Source organism: Galleria mellonella, unplaced genomic scaffold, assembly GCF_026898425.1.
Source record: "Galleria mellonella isolate WM207_F2 unplaced genomic scaffold, CSIRO_AGI_GalMel_v1 utg64, whole genome shotgun sequence".
NCBI lineage: Eukaryota > Metazoa > Arthropoda > Insecta > Lepidoptera > Pyralidae > Galleria > Galleria mellonella.
In genome coordinates, this window is record NW_026442133.1 from 273,678 (window position 1) to 298,163 (window position 24,486).

At 33.0% G+C, this 24,486-nt stretch overlaps 1 protein-coding gene across 8 annotated transcripts in view; it reads right to left on the bottom strand.

Moving 5' to 3' along the window:
* The window catches only part of LOC113512633 (CUGBP Elav-like family member 2), a 549,805-nt gene that overhangs the window by 144,380 nt on the left and 380,939 nt on the right, over positions 1-24,486 (bottom strand). For all 8 annotated transcript variants that reach the window (XM_052900076.1, XM_052900074.1, XM_052900071.1 and 5 more), the window contains 2 exons: positions 20,332-20,452; positions 15,393-15,475 (listed from right to left, as the gene is read on the bottom strand). In XM_052900076.1, coding sequence (XP_052756036.1) covers positions 15,393-15,475; positions 20,332-20,452 — 204 coding nt within the window. The remainder of the gene's footprint in view (positions 1-15,392; positions 15,476-20,331; positions 20,453-24,486) is intronic.

Genomic DNA, 24,486 nt, shown 5'->3' on the forward strand with positions numbered 1-24,486 from the left:
TTAATTATAAAAGAGCAACACTACAGCAAGCATCCACGTAATTTTAGCGTAGGTCTACCCAGAAAGGATAAACAATAAGCAAGGTCATTCTAATGTAATGCTAGTCGCAAACGTGTGCCTTATACAAATTAAGTAATTAGGTAACATCCTGTGCCTTAAACAATTACTCAAATAATTACAGGGCGCCTCTATCTGGGCCGCTAAGGGTTGTAGCCATGCCGCAAAATGACCCGTGTACCTACATTTCTGTGAACTAAGTTTACAAGCATTATAAATTTACTAGCTTTTACCTGCGACTTCGTCCACGTGACAGGTATGTGTTCACTGAGTGAGATAAAATATAGTCCATGCCCTTCCTCATCCCATATGGTACATGTATATATATGGGATGGGGACTGAATGATATACTAAATGATCTTTTGTGTTTGTATTGTGTCTTATATTTATTTATTTATTTATTTAACTCTTTATTGCACCATAAATAAAAATATACAATGACAAGTGGATAATTCAAATGAAATACAGTAACATAAATACAGATTGAAATATACACATAAAGGTACAAAAGGCTATATGATGACCTGTTACCGAATTGTGACCATTTTGTGGTGTTACTGTGGCACACTTATGAAAAATTATCTTACCTTTTTGAAGTATTTTCCTTTGCCTTCTTTTTTTGTATATATATTCTTTTGTTTCTTTTTTTGAGTACGTATTAATATCATATAATTTTGTTACTTGTGTGCTGTAAGTGATGCAAATACATTATATATCTATCTATCTATATTAAATTTTATAGTGTAAATAAATCGACTACAAACCCAATCAATATTAATCTATCGATACTTATAGTAAATCTGTAGAGAGGTCAATTCTGTACATGAAATATATTTCCTAAATAACTATCAGGAGGTGATTAGTGATCGATATTGATGCCAAAAATGCAATCAGTAGAATTTTTGTCTGTCTGTCTGTATGTTCCTTATTGAAACAAAAACTACTCGACGGATTTTCACGAAACTTGGTACAATTATTCTTCATACTCCTGGGCAGGTTACAGTATACTTTCCATCGCGCTACGATCAATACGAGCAGAGCAATGAAGGGAAATGTTGGGGAAACGGGAGAAGTTACTCCATTTTTAAGCTTCCGTCACGTGTGCAGCCTTAATGGCCACTTTTTGAAATGTAAAGATGTCTACCCGTGCGACGCCGGGACGGGCCGCTAGTTCAAAATTTTTTTTTATACAACTCACAATGGCGAACAAGCTGACGGCCCACCTGATGGAAAGTGGTAACCGTCGCCTATAGACATGAGCAGTACCATGCACATAACAGAGTATATTGTTTCGCCCATGATACCCCCCATGCGTTGTCATTCCTGAGGACTCAGGTGTTATTCTTATGTACCCAGTAAATTCACGCCATATCCCACCATTCAAACCGAAACACAGCCATGCAAACACAACTGCTTCACGGTTGAAACACGAATGGGACAGAGGAACCCAAGCAAACGACTTTTGTACAAAGTCTCCCTCTGGTGATATATGATGAAATAAAAACTATACGTACACCCGAGTACGATGTAACACATTCCCGTTGTATTTTAGCCTTAAATAGCTAAAGATACCGTTAGTTCTTAGATACAAAAAACATCATAGTAATTGGTTAAGTCGTTAAGGCACTAAATGGTAACAAACAAACAAACTCACTTTCATTTTTGTAATCGTCGTCATTATATTTTTACCTTTAACCCATTTATTTGAATTATTATAATTATATTTTAATGCAATAATTACCGGTTTAACTTACGTGTAATTAGACTGAGCAAGCTCGACTAGTTACGGAATCAATCCGTGATCCTTAATCATGAGCGACTGTGACGCGTGCATAAGTCTATTACGATTATATTATTGATTACTAGCTGATGCCCGTGACTTTGTCCGCGTAATATGACGAGAGCCAGATTGTAAGGTTGAAATTTTCACAGGTTTAAAAGTTTAGTATGTAGCGATGTATGTACCTACTTATTTATTATGTCTGGGAATACTGAGGCAAAATTAACAAATGACGTGTCGTTCTCACTCTTTGCCTTAGGTCAAAGTGACTTAAGTAGGTTGTGTACTAAGCTGTATAAGTTACTATAGTTTTTTAACTATCCCACCTTAAGGAGTTCCCTCCTTAATTTTCCGCGATTAAAAGTATCTAAAATGTTGACCGGGGATGTAAGGTACCATGATGCAAAATTTCATTTAAATCGGTTCAACAGTTTCGAAGATTAGCCCGTACAAACAGATAGAGAAACAAAAATTTAAAAAAAACCTTTACTCTCAATCAGTTTTTAGCGTTTTTATTTTTTCTATGTACAGACATCCGACCTTTACTGTTTTATTATATGTATAGGTAATAATTTTATAGATTTCGGTATTTAATTGTTTACTCGTAGACGTCAATCCTCTTTGAGAATGCATTTGTTGGCGTTATCCGCCATGTACGGTGTGGATGAAAGGATTTTACATTTGTAACATTAGGGATATATTATTATATAAATTAAAAGGATCCAAATTTAATTGTACTATGTTATTTAACATAGCATCAGAACGAAACTCGTACAATGTATTCACATAAATTACTGGTAAAGTTGATGTAGCGATGGCTTTTATTTACCTTGCATAAAGTGGTTGTAAACCAGACCGGGTTAACGAGTTGAACTTTGTATAAACTAACAATTAATTAACGTATGGGCTCGTAATATCCTGTCAGGTTAATGTATTCCGTTCGTATTGTAATAAAAAGCTTTGTAATCCGGCAAATGCGAATTGAAAAATATTTAATGAATTATATATACTATTGTTTGATTTTATTGTTGAGTTTTTTTCGTAGGGAGAATAAGACTTTACGAAAGTTTTGTCACTTGTCAAGTTATTTGACTAAGATTGCTGAGAACTCTGATTACATGTTATGTTATAATATTAAATTTGCCATTTAAACTATCTAGGTGTATAAAAGTTTATTAAATAAATACATAAAAAACACTCTATTGATTGTAAAAAGAAATCTAAGTTGGAATTAGCGACGTAATTGCGTAACATACATACATAAAATACATAAAAAAAGTAACTAATAAACTAAGAATTAATTCCTTCTAGATGTGACTTGATAAATATACAGTGAAAGTCTAGACTTTTACTGTAATTATTTACATTATCTATTGATATATAGATAATGTATCAGTTATGTATACATGTTTATCAGAGAAATTTTTCTTGTTTGTTAACGACTCAAATAAATCGCCTTTACTTTCGTTTTTTTTTATAACAAAGGGCAAACTAGCTTGCAGTTCTCACCTGTTAAGTCACTACCGCTACTCGTGACACCCGCAACACCGAAGGAATTGCAGGTATGTTGCCGGCATTTTAAAATAGAATATGCTCTTTTCTTAAAAGTTACGATGTCGTAACGGTTCGGAAATATTACTGCTGGAAGATGATTTCGAAGAGTATTTGTGCGTAGAACAAAGTGCTTCGAAAAACGCACAGCAGAGGACTCATTCAGATGGTTGGGATGGAACTTTAGTTTGTGATGAGTTGTACGATGGTGAAGCATCAGCAGCAGGTATCAATCTAAACAATTGTTCAGAGGACTCCCAATTACAAATTCGGTAAAGAGGCACAGAGATGCAACATCTTAACGCAACTTCAGTGGATCGAGTCGGACAGATCCGTGTAAAATAAAAAGTACAGAAATCCAGCGAATATATGCAGCCAAAAACCGTTTAAAATTATTTCAAGTCGCTCCTAACTTTGCAGGAGCGAGTTTGTTTTACTTGTAACAGGGTAAAGAATGAGCTTGTAAGAGCGACTGTTTTAGAAATTATCTTTCTGACTGCGCGGGCGGCAAACCAGTTTAGGGATGAAAATTCTTTTATAATATGCTTAGTACGTCTATGGTTCTGTATATGTCTATAGACGGTACTTACTATGGCGAGCGAACAAGCGCCTACCTTATACCGTAATTAGTAAATTCTTCGCCTACCGACTTGCGATACAGTATTACTGTCCAAAACATAAAAGTTAAATCAAGAGCACATCTTCTGTCGTTAACCTTAGCAAGGTTGGACAGAAAATATGGTACAATCAAATATTAATGTCAATACTTATAATTTGGGATTTTTTATACGACTTAGAATGGCAAACAAGCTGACGGCCCATCTGATGGAAAGTGGTAATCGTCGCTTATAGACATGGGTAGTACCATGGACATTACAGAGTATACTGTTTCGCCCATGATGCCCCCCATGCGTTGCCATTCCTGAGGACTCAGGTGTTATTCCTCTCTACCCTGTAAATTCACGCCATATTCCACCCTTCAAATCGAAACACAGCCATGCAAATACAACTGCTTCACAGTAGAAACACGAATGGGACAGAGGCACTCAAGCAATCGACTTTTGTACAAAGTCTCCCAAGTAAAGAAAAGTAAAGTGCCACACACAAGTCAAAAAGATATAAGTGATACAAAAAATTCTTAAGTTTTAATTTTTTATTTATATGTTTTTGTTTCATTTACATATACTATTTCTTGTTTCTGTTTTTGTATATATTTGCATAATAATAAAGTAATATTAAACACTATTTTCTATAAGGTGGACCATCAGTTTAACAAAATTAAATACATAATTTAACTCTCCATGACTAAGTATAGATTCAGCTAGCTAAAAACATAAAATATTAACTGACTGACGTTGTCCCGTTAAAAAACCAATTATTTTTTCTTTTCTTAAAAACCTTAATCGGACTATTTTAAAATAAAAAAACCTCTCAGCACCAGCCGATATAAAGTGACGCGATCATCAAGAGAACAAGATAAAAATTTTATTTGTATATTAAGATTGATAACTGGCAACCCTATTGCGAGGGCTGACGGTCCAACTAAACAATGCGATGTAAAGCGTCGGCGGTCCGCCGCCTTCTTGTTTCGGGCCTTCTATCATTTAGTATGGAATTAATGTACCATTTGTTCCTAAAGTGGAACAAATAAAGCTACGGTTTCAGGCGAGCAAACTGATTTATAGTTTGTTACTAAACAGGGATTATAAGTGTGTGACAACACTATTATAACATTATAGTTAATGTGTAACATTATTTAACTGTCAATAAAATTATTTAGATATTTTAAGACCATTGACCTATTCTAAAAAAATATGATCGATTCTGATTTATCGTTATTCGTGATCATGAGAGAGACAGAGATAGAGAGAGTAAGAGAGAGGAATACAGATGGAGAGAAATGGTGGGATGGGGAAGAGGTGGGGGGAAGAGAGAGAGGAAAGAGAGCGAGAGAGAAGGAAGAGAAAGAGAGTGTGTGTGTGTATGTGTGTGTGAGAGAGAGAGAGAGAGAGAGAAAGAATTTCAGTTCAAAAGAAAGATAGTAGCAATATCGTACAGAAATTAAGGAATGAACTCCAAAATATGTCATTATCTACACAGAGCTATGCACCAAATTTCATTCAATTCCGTTTACTTATTTAAGCGTAATCGATTAATAAACATTCAAACTTTCACATTTACAACATTAATTGGATACTGTGTTGGTATCCAGTACTTTGCTCGTGTAACTCTAGGGATAAACAAATGGCACATTAATTCAGAATTAAGCTGTACACAATAACAACCTTTCAGGATACGAAGACGGCGGGACGGTCGCCGGTCGGCGCATTGTTCGGTGTACAAGCACACGCGGCGCGGTTGGCAGCTGTCACCTCACGGTACTTTGTATGTCTGGACGGGCCTTGTTCAAAATATATAATAACAATTTACACGAGGGATCTTAATAATACATAACAATGATTAAAATTGATAGGAGGGATCTTAATAAGACCAGTAGAAACCAAAACAACTTTAACAAAATCAGACATTGGTAATTTTGAAATGTCTCATCTTTTACAATTGGACGCAAAGAGAGATAAAATAACAGCTCTCTTTTTCAGGTTCTTTCTCTCTCAGCTTTCAAGTTTTCAATTCATCTGTATTTTTTACAGGTCACTCACATGATCATGTTGCTAATTCAGAATCAAGTTTAATAATTATTCTTGTAATTTATATTGTTTTACATTATGTGTTCATATGTATTAGGTACCATTTTAGTTGTCAAGCAAAAGAACTAATTTCCGAACCGATTTCATATATGAATTAAAAAATAGAGTTACTTTTCTTTGTCTATTATTTAAATAGAGATTTTTTAGTTCTCACCAAGTCATATATCGTAAAAACAAACCAGTGGTGTCGTTTCTATGTGACGCGTAGTAGACATTTATCTCCCGCACGTGTTGTGTGGTTCGTTACGTCATTGGGTTGACAACAACGCTCCTTAAACGATAGTTTTATTTCTATTTGATTTCCTTTGGCATTGTATTTTTTTACTTCTTTATTTTAGTGCTTACTAGGCTAGGAATATTTCACATGTAGTTGGTAAAATATCATACGATATGCAAAATCATATTTCACATCTGCTACATCACTTCATATAGACTGCTACAAATAACTTTAAATAAAATCGAAGATAGTACCTGAGTTCAGATTCGAAGATTACGTACAATGTTCTTTTGTACAGTCTATTTGCTCGTTAATTTCATATAAATCATAATTTATATTACATTTATAATAGTAAATAATAACAACTGCGACATTAGGCGATTGTAAGCAAAAATCACTCTTATCATTTGTCACATGTATTATAACTAGTATAATAAAAAAATATATATATATAAATAAATGATACTGAATTGAATGTAACAAAAATTTCTATGCCTAATAAGTGTAAGTTTTATAAAGTTATTTAACTGCCAAAACGTAATAAATGAACAAACTCAATTGCAGTTTTATATAATATGACGTAATAGGATATCAAATAGTCCTTTCACAGGGCAACTAAGTATTTTGAAAAATTGTTTACAAATCATAGCGTTTTGTTCTTTTTATATTGACTGATAGATTCATATGCTATTTGTATAGGTCTCTACTAGAAGTAATATGAAGTGTTTTTTTTTTAAAGATAGTTACAATGATGTCATCAAAATTTTAACAGAGATGGAGTAACCAACACACTAGCATCTAATAATAAAGGTTGTGGAGTATTAACAAAGCTGAGGAATCTATTGTTAAAGTCGCTAGCTCGTGCCAAGTTACGTTCATCGATTTACTATCCGACCGCTACGGTCGCGGACAGTGCAACTTATTGTTATGTTATGTTCGGTTACCTATTCGTGTTGTATTCGGGTTCCGCATATTTTATACTAGACTCGATTGGCAATCTTTGCCTTTGAAGTCAGCTGAGCATGATTGTAGGTAGAAAACGAATACATGTCATTTAAAATCGGTTAAGAAGAAAGTTTACTATTAAGGATTTTCTTAAAATTGTCAGAAAATACCAGAGAATATCAATAAATACCAGAAAATTAGCAAGTACCAGAGTTATTTTCTTTCGTCCCCATAGGGATTTTCAAAAACTTAACATTAAGTATTATTTTAATTCATCAGATTTTGTTTCATCAAAGAAAACACCGACTGTAATCGTAGTAAGACCAGTTATCTTGATTTAAAACTGAACTACTAAACTGATTTTGATGAAATTTCTATGAGACCCGTCATTTACATTGGTCTATCATATAAAAAATAGAAGAATTTTTCATAAATGACGGAATAATCAGGCAACAAACATAAAAAACACAACCGAATTGAGAACTTCCTTCCTTTTTAAACTTGGTTGATAAGAGTAAATTTGTTCATTAGAGGTACAGACGTAGCGCGAGGCATCAGCGTAGCACCTTCAACGTAGCTCAGCGCAAAAACGTAGATATTGCGTAGCAAATAAAACTAAACTAATTTTGTGTAGCTTTCAGTAATTCTTGTTAGAATTTGTATGGAGTTGTATATCGTGATTTTGCACACGTGAATTAAAATTAAAGTTTTTGCATGAATACAGAAGTAACATAAAAGGAACATATATAAAGTAAATAATATAGATGATAGATATTGTTTGATTAATTTTATTTTAAGGGTTTGCTGGAAGAGAACTTTTACAGAGTTTTACCCTTTTTTGCATGATTTTTTTATTGGTGAAATAAATCAAGGTGATGTAATTCATGATCAAAACTAAAGGAAAAATGGTTAAAATAATAAATTTGACAGCTATGTTTAGTTTTTTTGCAATGGACATTAAAAAGGTATCCAGACACGATCAACTTAAAGTGAACTTGGTCTTTTATATAATTTTTGGGCATTTAATGTTATGATGGAAATTTCCACCATTATGCAAAGAAGGGTTAAGTTCGTTTGTCGTACATTTTTATTGAAAATAAATTATAAAAATGCAATTTTTGTGTATGAATGAAGTATGAATGAATAATCGTGGAAATGTCTCTTAAAATAATATTCTAGTATAAAAAAAAAAATCATTTTTAATATTTATTAATTTTTTAGAAAACAATTTTTATCATGTTGCCATATATCTACTTTTTTATGTACGTACTCAATATACACACAAAACATGAGTAACCTATTAGGGATGCAACTAAGACCACTTTTGTTTATTTTTAAAACAAAACATTACAGTCTGAATATTTTTATTGTTCAACCTTTAACAATAATTACAATACAGTGTGTGAAGTTCATAAATCGCGTTTAACCTCAACACCAATGAAGCCATTAATAGTATTAAACAAGCAACCATAACTTTTTAAGTCAAATTCAATCGATACCTATTCGAAACCTCTAGAATCGAACCTCACGAATCCATCAATAAAATTAACGACCCACTGAATTTCACTTCGATTGAATGGCCACCGCCACGATAAGTTACAGAGCGTCTCAATAATGGGCGGTGCTATAATTTTTCAATAACCATCCCATTGGGGAACCCTAAAACCTGCACCGGACTAATGGAGGTAGTCAATTACTTAAGACCGGGGAACTCGATCATAAATCCGTGCCATCGATCAAAGTTCGCCCTGACCCGTGCCGAAAATATAGCGTTCCTATTCTGCAAGCACCGGCTACAGGGTGATTGATTTATTGCTTTCTAAAACATATTGGTCAGTCTTCGGACAATGTAAATTGTAGGTGCGCATTCGATCCCTGATTGTTATCGAAAGGTCAGTAAGAGAAGGAATGATTTTTACATTTGAATAATATAATAGAATTATGTAGGCTAGGTACATATGTAAAATAATATATATTTTTTATAACATATGGGGCAAAGGAGCATGAAGCTCATCTGATGGTAAGTGATTACGGTCGCCTATAGGAACTAACAAAATCATAAAAATTGCAGGTGTATAGCAGGTCTTTTAAGAAGGAATGTGCTCTTTTCTTGAAGGTCTTAATATCGTATGTTTTAATGTCTGTTTGGAAGGACTGCTGCTGGGAGTTCTGGAAGGTTGTACAATTACAATAGATAAAGATTATATATATATATATATATATATATATATATATATATATATATATATATATATATATATATATATTTATATATATATATATATATATATATATATATATATATATATATATATAGCGTGAGTATATTGATATATCTTAGTAAATAAAATATATATATATATATATATATATATATATTAGAAAGAACAGACTTTTTAGTTGTATATATATATAATCTTTTTACTTATAAGTGTATAAGTTTGTATTTAGATAAGTGTATTTATTATTTCTTAGTAGAAACAACCGTACTGTTTACACTTCTTATTATATGCACACTGCCCGCTAGTAATTAATGCTCCTTTCCACTTAAGGTTTGCTGGAAGAGAACTCTTACACAGTTAAGCTCGCCTGTTGCAGATCTTGAGTTAAAATAAATTATAACAATGTAAATTGTGTGTACAGTAAACTATACATAAACTTATATATATATATATATATATATAATAAATATATATTGTTTATGTATATTATATATATATATATATATATATATATATATATATATATATATATCTAGAAAGTTACGTTCTTGAAAGTTTTATCTGATGCAAAAATTTTGCTAAAGAGAGTTCTCTTTTTAAAGTATTATGTTGTATTCGTATATCCCTAGTTATATTTACTTGTATTAACCATATCTTGTAATACTGGAGTCTAGATGGTTGTTTATAGCGCGGTTTCAGAGATGTTTCCTCCCACAAACGTTTAGGTTATGGAATATCGAGTTTTTTTTCGAGAGACTACACCATGAGGTTCTTCAAAAAAAGGGGTTCAAATAAAGTGGTTTCTTAAAGGTCCGTAATACACGCGTAATGTCTCTGATATTGCAGGCGTTCATAGCCTATGGTATCAAGCTTACCATCAGGTGGGCCGTGTGCTTGTATAAATAAATGTTTGATTACAAATAAATTCTTATTTGTTGCGTCTATGGAAACTTCTTGAAAAACATATCTACTTTGCTCGTATTAAAGGATAAAATTAATTTCGAATAGATGGGGTCAAAAATAAGATTAGAGAAGGCGTACGATATTTACATAAATGGTATCTGGATTACGGGTCAAATTTGAATTTTAGATTAGGTTAAAATTTTTCAATATTTCTGAATGACTCTTACTTCAACTTACAATCTATATCGTACCAAGTAAAAACAGAGCAAGATATACGAAATTATATTTTTATTCTTATTTTAATTAATAGCTTATAAATATTATCAAAAATGACTATCTCATTTTATACAAAAAATAAGCAAGACAAAGCATAAAAAGTTTGTATAGAAAAGTAAAAATACTAACTAAAAAGTCTGTTCTTTCTACCTACGTCACAAGGAACTTAGAATCAAGACAAATAGAAATTAGGAAAAAAAAAAACAATGTAAATTTTATTGCAACCATTTCGCGAAACAAAATCTATTTAGATAAAATTAGTAACATGTATAGCCAAATGTATTTTTTTTAAGTTTCCTCTTATCGGTATTCAACTAATTCATGCATTCTCTTCCAGCCAGTTCAATTCTAGGCCATATTTTTGGCTTCCCTATACGACATGACACCTAGTGTACCATATTTACGACATTCACTTGGTTGTGTTTAGCATTACGCACGGTTAAACACGCGAACTTTTGTAAAGTAACTGTGGATATTGGCCAAACAGAAACTTGTAGAATCTCGAAACTATTCGTAAAATCCGTTATGTTGGCCCTCGCATAAATTAATGCCGGACACGGAATAGTTTCAACTTGGATGATTCCTTGGCGCACGTTTCATTAAACTTTCTAATGGAGCGAGGACGAAACCGCATGGTACGAGTAATGGCTATCCAACAAAAGCTTATTTTAGACACAATCGAATATTTGTTATTTCTAATCTAAATTAAAAATTTACAATCATCCAAACATATTCGTGTTTAAATAAATTTATTACAAATGATATTATATATTACGTCATGTATATAAAGTGTCCCATGTGTTATTTTTTACACATATATATCTTCTCGGTATAGCCACCCTTTCCTTTCTAGTAAGTATTGTAAAAGGCGATTAAGGGAACGTGATAGTCGAGGAATGGGCAGCAGCATCCCTCTTAAAACATCATCAAAATCTGCGGTTGCCAATCTGGCTGTCAAGCGTGGCAACTACTGGCAAAGCCCCGCAATAGAATGAGACCTATGATTAGCAGTGGGTGGTAAAGGGCTGACATGATGATGATGATGTGTTAATTTAGAATATAACTCATCAGTGTTTCGTACTTTATTGAAATCCCTTCAGCAATTTAAGCGTGAGTTAACAAACATACAAAGGTCTTTACAAACTTTTACATTTAAATATCAGCAAAGGCACAGGTAAACGCAACACAACTAACAAATATTCAATTGGCTTCTTAAATTATTTATTTATTCCTCGGCCTTCTTGGTATAATCCTACACACCAGAAATGTATATTCCCATTTTCTTTTACTGCTCGCCCCCTAAAACTAGTTCGTAAAATCCCTGAATATTATTGGCTTGCTATTCCTGGACGCTGGTCTTTATTTCCATTTCGGCCCTATTTATTACGGTCCCGTTTTATTGGGACTGGTTTGGTAAATGGATTTTGCGAGAGGCTGATTCTAGGTAGTTTGAACAATGGCATAATCATAAATGCTCAAATGCTTAACGTCTGCAATATTCTAACACATACGTCAATGTGTTTTGTTTATTAGGTTAATTTTTTTAATAAATTAATTAAATATTTAAAAGGGTACGAATAGGTCGATGAAAACAGAAACAATGATCATTCTTGACAAAATTTATAATTATTATTTATGTACTGACATAATTTTATTGGTATTATTGGTTTTATTTTATAACTTGCAATATTAATATATATTTTTTATTGCTCTAAAACATACAGTAATAATAGCAATTAGTAATAACGTAAGCAAAGGTGAACTTATCTCTAAAAGAGATCTCTTTTAGTCAACCTAACAAAGTGGCATAAGAAGTAATGAGTGGGCAGCAGTAGTGCAAAACAGAAATCAAAATAAATATTTACATAATTTACAAATCGTTATATTATTATAAATATATTAAAATATACAATATTTAACACAATGGAACATTGTTTTTGAATAAATTGAATTGGAACGCTAATGAATGTCTCATTTTTTTATTTTATATTTTGATTCTCATCTGGGAATCTCTAAATTCTTTTTTTCATAAAATTTATCATAACTAAAAGTATTGTTTACTTTAATAAATATTTACGCGACTATTATTTTTATGGATACATTGTATAGTGATCTTTATGTGAGTACAAACTAAACTGCATACGAAACTACGTTATTTCCTCACAAAATCATCAGAAATATTTTCTTTCCGCTATAACAAGTGTGTATTTTGCAGTTCGTTAATGGTTTCTTATAGGATAGAAATATTAATAATTCAGTACTAGAAACCGGTTCCTATTAAATTATTCATTTAAATTCGGACTACAGGTAAATTGTGGTTTCACAAAACTTAAGTCTCTTAGGGGGATAGTATTGCTACCATTACGTTCCAAATATGATTCTGTTACCGTTTATTAAGTAATGCTGATACAATGTCTTAAATTTATCTTTAAAAATAATCTTACAATTGTTGTACCGGTTTCATAATATATTAATTTTGTCCGTATTTAAATAGTATTTTTGTGAAATAAAATATTTTATATTACTACCTATTTTGATCGTAAAATAGTAAAGTATGCGTGGGTTATTGTAATTCGAAGTGAAAGGTAAAGGAAAGCCAGTGAAATCTTTAGGGATTTTATTGACTTTCTTTCACAGAGGAGTATGATATTATGAGTGGCGACGCATGGGCGGGATAGTATATTTAGTAATGTTTTCACCTATATTTTTATCAAATCCCGGACAGGACAGGAATTTTCGCTTCGCGTAGTAATGTATTTACCATTATACTATGGAGGTTATCATATGTATGATTATCATCATCATTATCTGATGTTGATATGATTAACAGCCAATAATGACAGTTTAATTACTCTTGGCAGGCAGGTCTGCAACCGCAGTTAGGCTTTTGATGATACTTTTAGAGGGACACTGCTGTCCATCTCTCGACCACTAAGTTTCCTTAGTCACCTCTTACGACATCCACGGGGAAGGAAATGGATTGCAATTCGTTTACAGAACCCTTAAAAATTAGTGCCCAATCACGCGAATTGTTTACGGAACCCTAAAACTAGTGTCTAATCACGCGAATAGGTAATCACGACGAAACGGAATATAACTACTCATTACCTGAGCAAGGGGAAAAGAATATTTCCCAATGCCGCCTATTTACGTGAGCGCACCTATCTAGAGACGTAAAAATAACGAGATACCGCACAATGCGTCCAATCAACCAATATTTCCCCCAATTTCGGCGAAACAACCCCCAACTCCCCCACCTGCCACTTCCATCAAGAGGAGCGTTCAGAATCAATCGGTAGAAAAAAGCCCCTGATAATATAATAGAATTGAATTATCACTGAGATGAAGACGCAGCGAGGGAAAGAAAGGCAAGCGACTCGATGGAAAGAGTCAGTAATTCGATTTCGGTAACAATCGAGACGCGGTATCGAATGGGATGTTTGTTCCCCACCCCCCTCGCCTTCGTTCATGCCCATCCCGGTAATGCAATAACGAAAATTGTTATAGATCTCGATTCAGCACGCAACAGGTCCTACGCTTCTGATCACCTTAATGTTTTCTATTTCGTTAAACATATTATATATTATAAATAGTACATTTCCCGCTATATTCATAAAAACTAAAACCACCTGCTAACCTATTTTAATTAAATTAAAGTATTTTATCACTTTCTTATACATTCTTCCTAGTTATCACCGTTATTTATCCTGGATACGTGCAGTTATTTTTTTAAATAAAATACAGCCCTGTTACTAGCTCATAATGTAGTTTTTTTTTGAGTGAATATATTTTTAAAATCGGTTAATAATTTTCTAAGTTTATTTGTTTTAAAAAAATACAAAATTTCTACTTTATAATATTAGTTAATAAAATAAGAAGGAAAGAGTAAAAAAGTTAACAGCTAATATATGTTTATAAGTCGATTTATATTTTCACTAAAGAAGGCGTAATAGTGCAACACAGTACAATAATAAATATGTCAAATATTGTTAAAAAAAAAAAAAATCTATATATTTCAATTGTTACAATATATGTCATATATGTTGTCAAAATTACTTTAAAATAAATATATACTGTCAGTAAAGATAAATAATATAATTTTTATTTTAATATATTTTTATTATAATTAACAATGTTATATTGTACCTAATCATATTACAGCGATATCATAACTCTTTTATTTGAACCTGATTTAGCTTTGTAAAAATTAAGTACGTTATTGCATTTTAATATAAATTAATTGAGTAAAAAAATTAAGTGTTTCTATTATTTTTGAATATAAATATTTTATTAAAAAATAACTGAATGCTTAATCATGTAAGACTTAGGCGGTGTTGAGTTCTCGAAGATATTAAGTTATTCTAAACACTATTTTATCATATCGGACGACTTATCTCGAATAAATTAATTGCTTGTCGAGTTTAAATAGATCTTAATTAAACAAGTAATAGGTACGACGTAAAACAAACTGGAATGCAAACATTGACTTTCCCCCGTTAATAAAATAAATTACCAACTATTGATTTTCATATACTGTATAGAATTCTATAAAATTTTTGTATGAATATATAAAATCAGTTTATCAAAGTTAATTGGCTTTCACATTACTTTGCTGTAATGAAACTGAGCGTTTACAAAATGGCTTCAATCAATTTATTAAAATGCATTTCTACGGCATCAAATTCTATTAACGGGGGGAGTCAAAAACGTAGGTAACATATAAACGCACTTACCCCGCTCAATGTTTTGATATTGTGCAAAGCATCTTGCGCTTTCAACGCTGCTTTGCGCGTGAAAAACGTCACAAAACAGCACCCTGTAACAGAAGCGCACACTATACAAAACATGACATTCACAAAGACAGGACTAAGGTAACATATTACTACATCTAATATTAGAGCCGTACTACACAAGCATTTTGGACATAGGCACTGTCTAAACGATATCACCGCGACATTGCGATTGCATTTTTATTTTGGATTTAGTGGGATTTTACGTCCTTAGCATCGCGTCAGTAATGTTGCTGGAATGAGTATTTTTTCGTGATTTTAAGTAGAAATTTTTAGAGAAAAAAAATTTCATCCGAGAATTTTGATTAATTTAGTTTGAAGAGGTTGTCAATATGTATGTATACATTTGTATGTAGTAAGTTTATATGTATGTTAGTAGTGGGGTTTATTTTTTTTTTACTTACAGAGTAGTGGTTATAAAATGTAGTGATATTGATTATATTGTACCGCGTCATAATATATTGTAAAGTCGCCTAACAGTGTTTAACTGGATGGAACGGATTGTTAGTAAAAGGAACATGAAAGCCATTGTGCTTAATTTCAGGTAAATTCATTATGATGGGCTAACGGCCCTGCCTTCTTACGAGTATACTCATCTATCACTACTGTTAGTGCCAGCGTGGTTATCATTCCATTATTATCTATTTAAAAAAAATAACGTTTCACTTTCGCTATGATTTTGTCACGTATTTGTTGTAGTATTTTTAAGACATAGCAGAGGTGTCTTGGCGATGTCGCGGCGATATTGTATCGTTAATATTTATGTTAATAAAACGTTTATGTAATATGGCCATTACGGTTATACCAATACATACTGTATGGCATTGTTTTTCAACCTTCTTCATGGCCCGATCTCCCTACTATGAAAAAATATTTTGCGACCCCCTACTTATTTTTTTATTAATTTGTATTAACATACAAATATTTTCATTATCATTTGTTCTTTATAAATTTATCTTTATAACTTTGTTTTTTTTTACTGAGGTAGTTTTCGCGACTTCCTATAGAGGCTTCGCGACCCCCCAGGGGATCGCGACCCAAACGTTGAAAAACACTAGTCTATGGTATTTTTTTTTTTAATTTAAATTACATATTTATGTTGGTTTTACACAGATGTTTTCTTCGAGATTGCCCGTCTACTTTAGAACTTAACAAGAGATACTAAAGGCCTGTAAGGCCGATTGGACATTATGTGACAAAATTTGAGTAATTTTAAAATTCAAAATGAAATGAAATTTGTGTAATCATATATGTATACCTTGTATACCACTTGAGGGTAGCTGCATGTCATTGTTGGTATCATCATCATACCAGCTTTCAACTGTCTACTGATGAACATATGCCTCCTTTTTGGGGGATTTTGCCAGTAGTTTCTAGGCTTAACAGGCGATTGACGACCGCAGTTAGGCGTTTGAGGTGTTTTAAGAGAGACGCCGTTGCCCATCGCTCGCTCTCTCTTAGTCGCCTCCTACGACCATCACGGAAAAGGAAAGGGTGGCCTATTCTACGTCAGGACTATACGGCGTTATTTGTATATTATACTATGAATGTATCAAAATAAACTTCAAAATTCTATCTTCAGATATAAAAAGGCCAGGGTAAAGAAGAGAACATCAAGGAAAATTCTATACATGAACAACAATATCGGTCGTTTGTTTAGACGATACCAATGGAACAGTATGGCAATCTCGAAAAAAAAAAAAAGAATATAATTAAAATGTCTTAAATAATAACATTATAACACGGTACGAGTTACTGTAGTTATCGTTTTACATGCTTATATAAAAATCATCCTTTTTTAATATTCATCAGGCATGCTCGTTTCCGACAATGTAATAAAATATACTCAGGATATTTTATATTATCCCATAAAAAGTTTTAATATTATCAAAGTGTTTTTAACTGTATGAAATTGTATGTAATACATTTGAGTAAACTTGCAAACTCTTTGGTTACAATAAATATAAATACCACGTTATCAGGATGAATTATACATTATTATTAGATATGATATTAGATATATTTTACTTTTATCATATGCATAAAATACTTCTTTCACAAATAACAATAAAGTCCCGAAGGATCGTTTTCATCAATGGAAACAAAAGGTACCTATTTAAAAAGCACAATTTTACCTCAATTTACATATTCGAACAATTCAAGTTATGATCGCATAATTGTTAGCTTTAACATATAATAAACACGTAACAGACATTATTATGTATATGTCCGACGGTCCTACACGGGTATGCAACATTGCTACCAACAAAAACAAAAGGGTTTAGTCTTGCAACAAAAGGAAATTTTCCACACAAAAGACATTTAGCGAAACAAACAAAAATGTCAACACGAAACGCAGGGCGCCGTCTGTCGGCGTAACAATAACGCTGTTATTTAAATTTGGACTTTTATTTCATTTGTTTACCTCTGCTGCGGCAAGTAAATTAAATACGTGCAAGTATGTACACATACGTACATATAGTACACACTCTACTATGGTTTTTAGTTAGGTTAATCTTTTTGATTGTGGTTGAACGTTTGAATTTGAATATAAAAACAATTTTTCTGGTAAACAACATTACGGGGTGTGTTATAACACCAATGGATTTATCTAGGAACGTTCACTTTCATATCTCATATTTTTTAAACCAAAATACAGCCATGCAATGACAGCTGCTATTTTATCCTCCGAAACATGAGTGGTAAAAACATAACACATACCCATGCGGAAAACTTTATGTAAAAACTCCTTTAATTGTATTACATAATACTAAAACATTATACTTGTTATATTAACAATTTTCCAAAAAATAAACACCAGTTCACCTTTACATCGGAGTTTTCAAGCGTTTTATTCAAATATTAATAGGTAATTTATGATAATAATAATCGACTTTGTATCGACAGAGAACTTGGTACCGAAAATTTGTTGAAATATTAAAACGTAAATTAATTTTCTAAGTGTCGCGAGTCGCTTTTATAGAACAACTTCATCAATATTGATAAACGACTGCTTTGGGAGCTTTCCTTGTGTAGAACAGTTATTAATTTCACTAAAAGGAATTTTTGCTGAAACATAAATTAGCTATATAAAATTTACGTGGGCTGGCGTTTGATTAATTTTATGAATTTTATATTTACATGGCAGGTTTGTGGAACTAAAATAGTGGTCGAATTTATATGAGATAAAATGTAACTTTATTTTGAATATGTAAAAATATAATATACATGAGAAATAGGTGAAATTATTGGGTAAGGAGACAACACCACAGTCCTCAGGAATGACGAAATACGAGAAGAACCATGGGTCTCACTGTATACACTGTGTCGGCGATACTGTTCATGTTTACAGATGACGGTTACAATTTCTCATTAAGGGAGCTGTCAGCTTGTTTGCTATTTTAAGGTAGATAAAAAGTCATGTTATAATTTTTTTTTGTTGAGTTACGTACTGTACAGTTTTAACAGAGATTTTTTTATACGAATCCTGGGATTCTCGGTAAGACTTTGCCAAGAGAAAGGTGGACAGATACAATATTTATTAGCAACAACTATAAAAACAATAAATATATACAGTAAAATAAATAGCAAAAAAAAAATACATTTTGCTCGTAATAGGAGCCGCCCCAGCTGTTGCTATATATGCATAACTATAGCGAGATGCACATATACTATACAGTGTTGATTTTCAGGAAGCCTTTTAACTCATTTAATTTTAGCAGTCGTGCGGGTCGCCAATAACCATTTTGAGATCACAGGAGACCTTTTAAAAAGGGCCAATGCGCACGTAACTTTTTTGGATTCGTAGGAGAAGTATTTTTTTTATGCAACTTAGAATGGCAAACAAGCTGACGGTCCACCTGATGGAAAATGGTAACCGTTACCTATAGAAGTCGATATATGAACAGTACCATGGCCTTAACAGAGTATACTGTTTCACACATGATACTTTTTCATGCGTTTTCATTCCTGAGGATTCAGGTGTGACTCCTCTGTACCCTGTAAATTCGCTATCATAACTAAAATATGCTAAATACTCTTTTAAAATAATCAGAATGCAAAAAGCGGCAACTATAATACAGTTTATGTAATTCTAAAGCGATTCTGCAATAGTAGTTAAAAATAATACCCTAATAACAAGTTAGTGTTAATTTAGATTCTTTAAGAATATTTACACCAAAATATTGTGTGGTGTAAATATTCTTATGTTATAAATGTTATAACTGTTGTTAGTAATTCAAATAAAAAATAAATTGTTATATAAATAAACAAATGTCTCTCATTTTTGGTATGAAATATCGAATCGCTTCTTCTAAGTATCTCATAGAGTAATAAAAATAAAGTAGAAAATATATAGTTTCATTCAAAATTTTATAATACACCTAACTCATCGTGTGATATTTTAAGTTCTACGATTCACACACCGGTAGTTATAAAGTGTATCAACTTCTTGAAGCATAATTTTACAAGTTGGAAGTACTTTATATATAAAATTACACGAGCCAATCGCTCGGGGAAACTTTCTCTGGTTTGTATATTGAGCGGAGACGCTGAAAGGTTCATTGTTATGGTTTCTTAAGGGGGGAAAGAAATCGTAAATTGTCCTATGAAAATATATCTGTACGTTTTTTTTTATGTAACACCTACATGTAACATAATTTAACGGAAATATTGAATGTATTTTACATAATTCAATAATCAATTTGAATTTAGAATTTTACAATTGATCGGATATTGTTTTGTTCTTGTAATTCACTGTTCAAAACATAATTATTATTTTATAGATGAGAAATTTAGTCCAATTCTAACCTTACAATTATTTAAATACGGTTTACAGTTGTAAATAAAATAAAAAAAGAACATGAACCACATTTTTACTGACCTTTGCTGGCCCCCGTGACCTTGTCCCTTAGCACGTTGATCTGATGTACTCTTCCGAACTCCTCAAACATTTGTCGAAGATCGTTTTCGTCCATACTTCTTGGTACTTGGCCGACGAACATCTGCAATGTGATAATTTTAGACATCAGTTAGTTACTACTATTTCTGGAAGGATCAATAAGCGGATAAAAGGATTTATAGGTATGAGTAGTACCACAGTCGTATAAGGATAAACTGTGACCCATATGTGTAATCCATAGTACTTATACGCTGAAATGTTTAAGGACATATGTCAATCATTATTATTGTCATAATATTAGCCGTTATGTGTATACTGTTGAACATAAGCCTTCCCCATAGTCTCCTATAAGGGACGCACCTGAGTCACCTGCCATATATTAATCTATACTTATAATAAATCTGTAGAGAAATCAATTCTGTACATGAAATAAATTTCCAAAATAACTATCAGGGTGTGATTAGTGATCGATACTGATGCCAAAAATGCAATGAGTAAAATTTTTGTCTGTCTGTCTGTACGTTCGTTATAGAAACAAAAACTATTCGACGGATTTTAACGAAACTTGGTTCAATTATTTTTCATACTCCTGGGCAGGTTATAGTATACTTTTCATCACGGTACGATCAATAGGAGCAGAGCAGTGAAGGGAAATGCTGGGAAAACGGGAGAAGTTACTCCATTTTTAAGCTTCCGTTGCGTGTGCAGCCTTAATGGCCACTTTTTAAAATGTAAAAATGTTCACCCGTGCGACGCCGGGACGGGCCTCTAGTATACTTATAAAATTCAAATCCATGAATACGGTCAATTGAAAGAAGAATATTTTATTTTTAACTGTTGGCCACACTATGCCTGCTCACTAAGTGTTTGCTCACGCTACGTTTGAATGTTCCGTGGTTATAGGATGAAAGAAACACGTCTCGGGAAAGGCCACTCCATATTGTTACAGTATGGTTCACAATTCTACTAATATTCATTTATTTATTTATTTTACATACTTGGACAAGGTATCTTAACACTTTAACAGTAATTCCTGCACTAAGCTCCAGGCTATGAGCTTTAGAGATCGACAGATACTTTAAAAAAGGTAATAAAGTAATAGTAGTGTGCGATGTGCGTATCTCTGTGTGTGCGTGCGTGCGTGCGTGCGTGCGTGTGTGTGTGTGTGTTTGTTTGTCTTGAAAATAATAACATAGAAAATTAGCTGTCTTATGATCGGGTTAATTGCTAGTTTCTTTACATTTTCATTAAATTATCGAAATGTCGACAGTATTTATTTATGTCGTAAATACTGTAAAATGTTTCTATGGCGGTCCGACACATATTTGAGCAACGTTTCACAATGGTAACATTTGGCCGTTGGCGTGAGATGTCTGTGATTCAGAATGCATGAGAGATCCGGCGATAGCATCATCCCTCTAGAGGCGGCCTAGTCTTTGAGCCACCAGTGTGCTGTGTACAATTTTGCGTCATTTCAACGTTCGCAGTTACGGTTCGGTGCATAATGTAACTGTTTATATACATATATTTATATAAGTATCACAGAGAGACTTTTTACAAAAGTCTTTTGCGTAGATAACTTTTACTATTTTTCTTTTACTATTAAATTGGTCTGATCCGATCCGCCTTTGATCACGATCACACCTGACGGAAAGCGATGATATGGTCTAAGATGGAGCTCGAGGGCCCACGAATAGCCTTTGCACATTTGCCTTAAATTGATGCATATTATATTTGAATGGAAAAATATAAGCGGAACGATAGTTTCATTGTTTGGCCATATGCATGAGGAAGGTAGTTGCAAAGATATATCGTCATAGTCGTAGAATACTGACGGATCTTTATATGTAATCTTTGTCAGATCCGTCAGTATTCTACGACTATGACGATATATGCGTATAAATGGTATATATACGACGTAAAAGTGGACACTCTCGCTCTGTCTGGTCATCCCATATCAAAAGAGTCTCATGTCTATCCCATCCGTGTTTCTGTCGCGAAGTAGTTATGCTTACATGGCTGTGTTACAGTTTAAAAGATAATATAGCAGTGAAATTACAGAGTACGGAAGCATAATACCATAGTACTCAAAAATGACAACGTATGAGACGTACTATGGGTATTATAGTACATATATTTTGCAATATCCATGGTGCTATTCATATCTATAGGCGACGGTTACCGCTTTCCATTATAAGGCCCTTTAACTTGTTTGCCATTCCAAATTAAATCTAGACTAAGTAACCTATATAATACAAATGCTGGAGTACTTAATCAATCTGGCAGCTATTAGCATGGATATAAATTGAGATAGATGACGCCAGTACGCCTAGACACGTATGAAAATTACGCGCGCCATCATTAAACCATTTGCCATAATGTTACTAAATAAACTCATTTCCGTATCGAACCTTATTGAAAATACTAATTGTATCGCTGCTGTGCTATTTTCTAAAAAATTTTTCAATATACACTTTATGTTTTTTTTTAAACAACTTAGAATGGCAAACAAGCTGACGGCCCACCCGATGGAAAGTGGTAAACGTCACCTATAGACATGAGCAGTACCATGGACATAACAGAGTATACTGTTTCGCCCATGATACCCCCCATGCGTTGCCATTCCTGAGGACTCAGATGTTATTCCTTTGTACTCTGTAAATTCACGCCATATCCCACCGTTCAAACCGAAACACAGCCATGCAAACACAACTGCTTCACGGTTGAAGTCTCCCTCTGGTAAATCGAATAAATCGAATTTAATTCCTTAATTAAATATGTTTTTTTGTTCCAATATATCATCTTCATCATTTCAATCGTTAACTGTCCACTGTTGAACCAGCAATTTTACAGTTTCCCAGCAATTACTGGCAAAACCCCTACAATAGGGGCAAGCCTATATTCAACATGGACATGTAATGGCTGACATAGTATTTTTAGTTCACAAGCAAGCAGACTTGCATTGTCTACTTGATTTCATGTCTGTGGTTAGTATTTACATTTCAATAGAACATATTTTAAATACGCTATCGGGAATTTAACGCGACGTCGGCAATAAAAATCAGGTATGTAGGTACCTATTTACTTGCAATTGTGTTGCGATAGTGTATTTTTTTAATAGGTGAAAATAAAATAGTGACCCCGCCTGCGCTATCGGTATACGCTGGCGGGACACCACTGATGGATGATAGGTGAGGATGAAAGCAGGTCATTTAGCCCATCGTGACAAGTCCACAAAAATTAATCACGATGGTTTCCAGGGGGAACCGCGTTGAGGTCGACCTGATAGGGCACATTGCTAGAAAGGGGGTTGTTAGACTCCATTACTAACAATCCCTGCCCCCCGCGACAGTGTATTTAAAATATGTCTTAACAACCGAATAATCTGACATACATAGTTACAAATACAAAGAATCGAATAATCGATTGAATGTTTTGTTTCGTAATTTCATTCATCGAATGTTTCTGTGGTTATTTTCAACAAAACTTGGTTACCTTTTCGTTAAATTTTACTTAAGCAAACTTATACTTTCACGTACCTAGTGCAACTCCGCCAGTTTAATTTACGCCACTTGATCGGACGTTCGGTGGTTGGAACCTTTTCAATTACGCCATTAAATCACTTCATTTGCGAATGGCGAAGTTTGCGTTCGTTCTATCGGCGAACTATGGAGATAATATTACAGAACTACTTTCAGACGCGTTAATCGTGTTGAATAGTTTGATTGCAATGGAAATGTGATTTATCTTTTGAATCGATTCACCTTTTGTACTGTCGTGTGGTGTTGAAATAGAAAGGTGATTTATCTTTTGTATTGAATTGATTCACCTTTTGTATTGTCGTGTGGTATTGAAATAGAAAGGTGATTTATCTTTTGTATTGAATTGATTCACCTTTTGTATTGTCGTGTGGTGTTGAAATAGAAAGGTGATTTATCTTTTGTATTGAATTGATTCACCTTTTGTATTGTCGTGTGGTGTTGAAATAGAAAGGTCATTTATCTTTTGTATTGAATCGATTCACCTTTTGTACTGTTGTGTGGTGTTGAAATAGAAAGGTGATTTATCTTTTGTATTGAATCGATTCACCTTTTGTACTGTCGTATGGTGTTGAAATAGAAAGGTGATTTATCTTTT